At 44.2% G+C, this 9,103-nt stretch overlaps 1 protein-coding gene across 1 annotated transcript in view; it reads left to right on the top strand.

Annotated features, from left to right (window-relative positions):
- Positions 1-9,103, top strand: part of DNAH8 (dynein axonemal heavy chain 8) — a gene marked incomplete at its 5' end in the record, with an annotated part of 267,299 nt that overhangs the window by 243,179 nt on the left and 15,017 nt on the right. The window contains one exon of the mRNA XM_019633277.1: positions 7,065-7,186. Within this exon, the coding sequence (XP_019488822.1) occupies positions 7,065-7,186 (122 nt within the window). The remainder of the gene's footprint in view (positions 1-7,064; positions 7,187-9,103) is intronic.

Here is a 9,103-nt window from a genome sequence, read left to right as displayed (position 1 = left end):
GAGAGAGAGAGAGAGAGAGAGAGAGAGAGAGAGAAGGAGAGAAAGAGAGATGCGGATGTGTTTAAACCCAAAGACTATGAGTTATAAAGAGCCTGACTTCAGCCAAGACATTACCTGCCTTTCAGAACCTCTTAATTGATAGCCGTGCTTTGCCATCTGCTGTCAGTGTGACGAGTGCTGCTAATGAAATGGCGGCAGAGGCTGAGAGTGCTCTCCAGGTCTCACACCTCTAGATTAGATTGGCCATGTGGTATCATTATTTTTCCAAATGTTTATCTCAGTCTGGAGCTTGATGACATTTGGATGCCAAATGCTGCTGTTTTTCTGGGGGGTTTTCTCAGTGTCTTGACAGGCCACGCCAGTCAGTGTGCCCGATATCGATGATAGCTTCTCATTCACTAATACAAATCATGATTTGCAGTTTCATGGGATTTTGCTGAAGCAAGGAGATGGATCGTTTTTATCCTGCTCTCTTCTGTTACTGTAAAATCATCTACAACCTCTTGCCTATGTGTTTGTTTTCAGGACAACGTCATCTGCTAGCAGCAATTTCAGAATGCTTGTCTTGAGGATAGTTATAAAACCTGATGTTTGTTGGGTGGAAGAGTGCACCAAAGGTTAATAGAGCTTCAGAACTGAAGGGACTTTGGGGACTTCTTCTAATCTAGTTGCAATTCTCAGCATTCCCCATAGCTCCCTTTTGCTGAACGTGCTGGCCCTAGCGTCTGAGGGAATCCAAGAAGATGGACCTCAATCTGAGTGACAGCACTCACCTGCCCGTCCCCAGATCGCAGAACAATAGGACCGTGGGCATCGTAGAAATGCCTCCAGATGGATAACAGCCCATCTTCCCGGCCCTTGTGTGTGCAAGGACCTGACACACTGGCTTTGGTCACAGCCGCACCCTTTATAATCCTCGTCTCTGCACTTGGTTACCTTCCTCACCCACCACCTAGACCCCTGTGATCTGGCCAGCCTCCACCATTCTACTGAAACCGCTCTCTCCAAGGCCACTAAATCTAGAGACCTCCCTGCCAACTTCACTCCCCTGGACTATACTAGGATGCCGGGCTGGGATCTCTTTCATACCTCGGCTTCTGTCCAGAACCTTCCTTGGTTCTCCTCCCACCTGCTGCTTCTCATCCCTTTGTGGGCTCTTCTCAGGCGAGTTTTGCCCTTGGCCCCAGCCCTTTGCTGATGACCTAAGCCATTCTTGTAAATGCAACTATTCATCTCTTCCTACAACTGACTCATCTAAAGTCCCAGCGTGAGATTCTGATTCCTCGCTGCCAAGTGCTAAGGCAGCATATTCCGTCCCCCTGTGGGCTTCCCCAGTGCTATCCTCTGGGCATCTTCCTCCCAAACCAGCCTCATCAGGACTCTGCTCATTTGCTTGTGTATCACCATCATCCAGATCACCCGAACTCTTGTGAATGGTCCCCTCACACCCGAAGAGCATGGAAGCGGGAAACCAGGAGAGTATAGTGTCATGGAAGACAAGAGGAGAGGGTAGGAACTAGTGACAGATGCCTCCAGAGGTCAGGTAAGATAAGGCCAAAAATGATCAGATGGCTTTATCAACAAGAAGACTGTCGGCAAGAGAAGTCTCAGTGGAGTGGGTGGGAAGGTAGAGTCAGATTTTAGGGTGAGTAAGTGAGAGACCAGGAGATGGAGAGATCGAGGGTGAATATGGACCACATGGATAATTCTCTCGAGAAATTTGGCTTGGAAAAGGACAAGCAAATTGGAGGATTGCTTGTAAGAAGAAAGGATTTTCTTCTTTCTTCTTTTAATGATAGGAGAAGCTTGAGCCTATTCAAATACTGGTAAGAAAGGGAACAAAGCCAGGAGAGAGGGATAAAAGGGGCAGGGGTAGCCCCCAAGTGAAGACATGTACTCCAGGCAGGCGCAGGGACCCCTCACCCATTGTAACAAGAGTAATAAAGAAGGAATTAGTGTAGATGCAAGAGAGTTTGTAGGTTTAGTGGCAAGAAGATAAGGGAGTTCCCACCTGATGCTTTCTATTTTCTCTTTGAAGAAGGAAGTGAAGTGATCTCAGGAACAAGAAGTATTGGAAGAAAGATTTAAGGAGAGTGGCTGAAGTTTGAGCAAGAAGGCTAATGAGGGGGACAAGGAAAGATTACTGGGTGGTTTGAGAACCCATTGAGGCTGGTGACGATTAACCATGGTGGCAGCTGTGTGTTTGTTTCAGGATTGTTCAGCAGCCTGGTACAGGCATAAGAAGAGGGGCATTTGGATTCATCCAGGATTGGGGTTTTGCTGGGCAAGTGATAAAAAGGATGGGTCTAGAATACATAAGAAAGGAAGTGAATAAAAGGATAGAATTTGGGAAAAGTTCTTTGGAAATGATAAGTTCAGGGAACTGAGAGGTCAAGATGCTGAGTGGGACACTGAAGAGATCCAGATGGTGGCAGGATGCTCAGTGACTGGGGGCAGATGAGCATTTGGCAGGACAGTGAGGGGTGGGGCATGGGGCCAGAAGGGATGGTTGTCAGAGCAATGGAGATTCTCATCAAGGGTAAAGGAACAGTTGGGAAGGACAGGGTCTTCAGAGTTGAGCCAGGTTCTAAGGCAAGAAGATGCAGAGATGTTCTATAAAGTGGTAGAAAATATTGAAGGGTTTGTTAACCACAGAACCACTGCAGGAGGAAGAGTGGAAAGCGGTGGGAGGGAGGGGAGCAGAGCGAGGTTGGGTTGAGGAAAAGGAAGCTCATGGAGAGGATAGAGCAGTGCAGGGAAGTACATGCTGGCATGAGAGACACGGCGGGCTTAGCTGATCCCAGCCTGGCCAAGAGAATTAGCCCCAGCTCTTCCGTTTGTACTTAGGTTTCACTGGAGCCAACCGGATAAATGACATTTCAGAGAGCATGTGAGTCTCAGGACCCTGGAAAGAATTGGCTAGTACTACTCACAGCCTTCCTAATATTTTGCTTGTATCATGAGGCATTTCTCTTCCCACTTGTCACATTTGTTCTTAAAACAGATGTGGGTCAGTGATGTGTCAATGGCCTGTCTTTGTAAAAAGAGCATGGTTCTCAGCACTGCCTGCACAGAAGAATCACCTGGGAGCTTTAAATACATACTAACGCCTGGGGCCCCAGACCTCTGGGGAGGAGGCCTCCAGAGTCCGTACGATTGATTTTCTTAAAAGCTCCCTTGGTCATTCTAATGTGTGCAGAACTTTGGCGTTAGACCTTTGCTACCCGGTTATATGGTCCATCAGCGGCAGCATTGGCATCACCTGGGAGCTTGAAAGAAATGCAGAATCTCAGGCCCTGCCCTTGACCTACCAACTGGTCAGAACCTGCGTTGTACTGAGAGCTCCCTTTGCAGGAGATCCTTATAAACATGGACATTTGAGGAGCCCGGCCTTGAAACAATACAGATGCCTGGGTCCCTCCTCTAGAGATTCTGATTTTATTGATCTGGGCTGTGGCCTGAGAATCAGGAGTTTTGAAGGCTGCCCCTGTATTTCTAATGTTTCATCAATTCAAGACCCCTGCCTTACAGCATCTAGCAAAGCTAAAGAAAGGTGCCCAGTGAGTTTCCACTCAACCAGGTGGATCAGCCCCATCTTTGTTTAATGGTTTCTGACCTTCGATTTAACTTACCAGTGACCTCCATTGGCTTCTCATTTGGGGATGGAAACTGCCTGTCATGAACTTTAGCAGGAACATCATTTCTCTTCATTTTCAAAGATGCTCCTGGGAGGCTTGGTAACTAATAAGACAGAAACTACTACACAACCTGAGGCCCATTCCATAAGGTCCGGTTCATTTATTAAGGGAAAAAAAGGTGTTGCCTACAGGACCACCAGTACAGAGTGCCAACTAACTCCTCACAAAATCGAGACGAGCAATCTTCCTGATGAGTTACTTCTTTCATCTTTTCTAAGACCTTGTTTGAAATGATACTTAACGCACTTTGCAGCTCTCTTTATGCCAATTGATTGCACAAGTCAAATGGCAGTCATTATCTTGCTGAAATGTTGGGTTACTGGTATTAGAGAATTAAGACATACTAAGTGTTACTTTAAGACCTGAGTTTCCAGAGTATAATCCTGGCTTAAAGGTGAATTTTTTAAAGAACAAGCTTGACAAGGATTTCAAGAAATCATTATGCTCTATGAGTTTGAAGGGAAAAAAATTTTTTAAGCACCTCACTTAGACTACATGTAACTCAGATGTTTGAATAGTCAAATCACCCATTTTCTTGTGGGTGGTTAAAATCTCAGGGGAAAAAAAAGGCTATTGTGATTGAAGACTTTCCCCAACTTTTTGTTTCTCACTTCAGAGGCAAACATATGAATGTATGAATCACTTTTCTACCATGGATGATTGAAATTTGGTTTAAGAATTCTTAAAACTAAATTGGTGCCAAAACAAAAGTACTGCTTTGCAAGCTTTTATTTTTTTAAAAAAATCAAGTCTTTTTAAATCATACAGGCTTCAGAAAACATAGATTTTTATTTCATTGGACTTACTATCAGTCTGCAGGAAAGATGGCCATTCATTTTTTAAATTCAATAATGAATAATTCAGTACATTTGCTACGGTTTGAATTCCACAGGTCATGTTCTTTTTTTTAGGAAGCCAAATCAAAACTATCAAGACTTGAAAAAAACAGGTGTCTTCTCCATGTTCTCTGAGTGGGGATGGCTCAGGGAATCATTCCTCCTCTATTCTCAGGCCTCAAACACATTTATTTAACATTTTCCTTTCTTAACAGCTCAAGGTAATGTGTATTTTAGATTCCACCTACTGGCACACTGAGAATGCTTCCTAAACATTAGGAAGCTTATTGTCCAAGTCAAGAGGGAGACGGCAGGAGAGGAACTCTCTTTAGTGGCACTAGAGTCTGTCAGAGCTCTCTGACAAGGACTGAAGGCTTTGTCACAGGTTGTTACCAAAGACAGAGTCCTGCTCAGTCCTTACCTGGCACCCATGGCATCGGCATGAGTGCCATATGGAGTGGGGTTAAGTTTGCAATTTAATTGGAACTTAAAATGTTAGAGAAAAATTCAGTTATTCTACTTGTGCAGATGGACGGTTAAGGCCAGGACTCGTGTCTCGGGCACTATGACCTTGTAAACTCAGAGATCAGTGATGAATTTTAAAATGTCCTAAAATCGGGTTAATTGAATTCCGAGTACTCTACTTGGATACACAGTGTCTAATACAGCACCTGGATGCACGCTGAATGTTGAATGAAGGAAATTACATTTCCATGAAGTGACGTAGAAGGGAAAATTGGATTTTATTGTGGTCATATATACCACTACCTGGCAAAACACACAACATGTTTGTTTTGCTACTAAAGTATGGACTCTCCAGTATTGAAAAGGGAAGTCCACATAATCACATGCTGATCAAATCACCTGAAGTGACTCCACACATAGAGTGAGGATGGGCACTGGCCAGTTGCTGCCAGGCAAACCTCTGCCATGTTTCCTGCCCCCTGCAGTTAACCCTTCATGTCATAAAATCATCCTTTCCTACTAGGCACTTCTGGTTTTGTGAAACTATAGCTTTATCAGAATCGTCTATAAAAGTCCTTCTATCAGCTACTCTGGCTGATTAACCAACTTTTCCTTTGGATTAATGCAAGGACTCTCCTTTAGTGCCCAAATCCTATTTTAGTGAGTACCCTGATTAATCTTATAAAATGCAAATACAACCAAATCATTTGCCGACTTTAAATATTCCGTGACTTCCCATCATCCACAAAGTCAAGTCTAAACTCTGACCTCTCCCTTTGTCCTAACCTCATCTGCCATTATGCCTCACCTTTAGCCTAGACTTCCATGCCTTTACACATGCTGTCCCTCCAACTGGAGTTGTCCCATCTGGCGAACTCCTAAGTATCTTTCAAGGGTCAGCTCCAATTGCATTTCCTCAATTCTTGAGTGGTTCACTTCGTTCACACTTTTGCTCATACCAACATGGTGTCCTATGTCCTGCCTCCCTCCACATTCCCTCTAGACTGAGCTCCTTGAATGCTAAGTCCATGGATGGCCTCTTCCTCTTCATGGAGGCGAGGCACCTGGAGCAGTGCCTGGTACACAGTGGCCACTCCCAAGCGACTGAATGAACAAGTGAATGCGTGCCTTCCCAAGTGTCTGACTTAATAACCAGGGAGGGACTTGGCAACAGGGAAAACTTGACCTTCTCACTCAGCCAGGCTAGGGGCCTATTCTTTCTTCCCAACTCCAGGGGATATTAACTCAGTGCCTGCAATTATGCCTTGTACCTTGGCATGGCATGATGTTCAATATTAACACAGAGGCCTAGATGTAATGTATAAGTCACAGAAAAAATTTCCTAAGATTTTGAAGTCCATTTTGAAGTTTAGGGTATAGTTTCTAACATCAAATGCTACTCTCCAAGAAAGTCTTCTTATTGAATTGAATGACATGGTTTGCAAATATTAAGTTTAAAGAGAGGCCACAGTGTGCGGAACCATGTATTGTCTTAAGATAACTGTATTATGCATATTAAAACATGTAGCTTTCCTTTCCGGTGTGATTGCTTTGTTTGATCAAATTGAAAGTCGGGTTTTCTATTTTGGCATTATGTCTTATTTCCTTAGACTAAATGAAATTGTTCCATTATAGCAAATAGAAGCTTGATAATGGTTTGATTCAAGTTTTAATCAGAATGCTGTTCTCAGAATATTTTACCATTCCGCTCTTATTCTTATAATAGATATTGTTTCTTCAAATAGATGCTATGAGCTAGGATTGGGTTACAACCCTTATAGGACTTGAGTGGTTGAAATCCCAGGAGAATTTCAAACCAAGGCTGTCTGAGGCAGAGAGGGTGCTGCTTTCCTGCTGTCAGCTGACAATAAATATTAAGTTCATCACAGATCCCCATAGAAACAAAACACTGCAAGAAATGTCCCCCCTGGGATTTGATCTCAACTCCTCTTGGATGGGCATGCCTTTGGAGATTGATAAGCAGATAACAATTAGCACTGCTCCCTTCTTATTTCTAAAGTGGACTATACCAAGGCATCGAAGTCATTTCTTTTATTTTTTTAAGGCTTCCTCACAGCAATGAGGCAAGAAGTGACCCGCGCCCACAAAGGCTGGGCCCTGGACTCCGTGACCATCCACAACGAAGTTCTGCGGCAGACCAAGGAAGAGATCACATCACCCCCTGTGGTAGGCACCCCCAGGCCATAGCAGGGACAGTGCTGGAGTCAGGGCTGAAAATTCAAGTTCTGCCCTAAAACTGACCCATGAGGGCCTCAGTTCAGTCCACTGGCTTTGCAGTCCGGGTTTCCTCCATTGTAACCAAAAGACCTCAATGTCAAAGCCTCCTCCATTTGCTGGAGTGGGGATTGATAACAAATACAGGGAACTCTCTAGACTGTGTTTCTTTATAATTATAAGTTACACTTGTGTTTGCTGAAAAGGACCTTCCACACACCTCCAGCTACTGCTGTGGGCTACTCACAGAATGGATGAGTGTTGAGAGCACTAGTAGAGACTCACAGGATGAGAAATCCTGAGTTCTGGGGCCTTTTCTAGCTGCAGGACCCCAGATTGGGGGGCGTGGGGGTCTCGAGATGAGCAGACAACCATTGGGAGCCACTGTTTGGACATTTACCAGCTCTATGAACTCTAGCAAGTTCTTTTAACTTTTTTGAACCTCAGTTTCTTCAACTATAACATGAGGATGATATGTCAACCTCATTAAAGGTGGTTATGAGGATTAAATGGGATCATTGAAACTTGGTGACAGACCCCACATAGACACTCGCTAAATCGTAGTCCCCTTATCCCTTTCTCTGACTTTCATTCCCTCAATTGTCAAGGAAGGGGATGGACCACAGGATTTCCTTGTTCTAGCCCTTTCTGCCACTTTATAACAAGGATCACCTCTCCTCCAGTTCCCAACTGCATGGTCCTTACTTCTGTCTGAGATCTCACCGGAAGCACTTTCCATCTCTGTATTTCCACCAACAATCTAGGCTTTTTTCATCATGTGCCTCAAAATTCTTCCAGCTTCTCCCCGTTATACAATTCCAAAGTCACTTCCACATGTTTAGGCATGTGTTACAACAGCACCCCATTTCTGAGGACCAAGATCTGTATTAGTTTCCGAAGGCTGTTGTAACAAAATGTCGCAAACTGGGTGACTTAAAACAATATGAATCTATTCTCTCGCAGTTCAGGAGGCCAGGAGTAAAGATGTTGGCAAGGTTGGTTTCTTCTGAAGGCCCCGAGGGAGAGTCTGTTCCATGCCTCTCTCCTAGCTTTTGCTAGTTGGCAGCAATCCTTGGCATTCCTTACCTTGTAGCTGCATCGCTGCAGTCTCTGCCTCCATTGTCACGTGGCCCTCTCTCTGTGTGCATCTGTGTGTCCCCTCCTCTTCTTAGAACCCCAGCCATACTGGAATTTGGGTCCACCTGAGTCTAGTATGACCTTAACCAATTACATATGCAAAGACCCTAAATTCAAATAGTCACATTCTAAGATTCTAGATGAATTTTGGGGTGACTTTATTCAACCCACTGCACCCTCTAACTCTGACTTCATAAAATTCTTGGGACAGGAGTCTAGAAGGGATCCACTTTACTGTCAGATTGTTCATGTATAATTGGCATGCAGTAACTAATGATGGTAATCATATGTCCTGATGTCCTGGGATTGCCCGTGGTTTTACTGTCAAACCTTGTACCTCAGTTTTGGGTTCAAACAATATGGTCTTCATCCCGTTAGAAAACACTACACAACTAATTTCATTCTCTTTTGTTACAATCTACATTTGTTTCCCTTTATCAGTTCTTCCTGGAAATGAAAAAACAGTCACCATCTTCTACATAAATATATTTTATGAGCGTACATGATTATTGGAGTCTCCCCCATGATTCCTGTTAGCCTTTCTTGTCTTGCTGAATACATGTTCTATGGCTCCCCTCTGCCTACAAGATAAAGTTCAAACCCTTCAGGGTGGCATCTAGACGTCCCTGCTCAACTCCAACTTATCACCATTAAACCCTCTGCTGTGTAACTATCAGGGTGGGCTTTCTCTCTCTCTCTCTCTCTCTCTCTCTCTCTCTCTCTCTCTCTCTC

This window comes from Hipposideros armiger, unplaced genomic scaffold (assembly GCF_001890085.2).
Source record: "Hipposideros armiger isolate ML-2016 unplaced genomic scaffold, ASM189008v1 scaffold_1270, whole genome shotgun sequence".
In the NCBI taxonomy this organism is placed as follows: Eukaryota; Metazoa; Chordata; class Mammalia; order Chiroptera; family Hipposideridae; genus Hipposideros; species Hipposideros armiger.
This window is presented reverse-complemented; position numbering and strand designations above follow the sequence as displayed.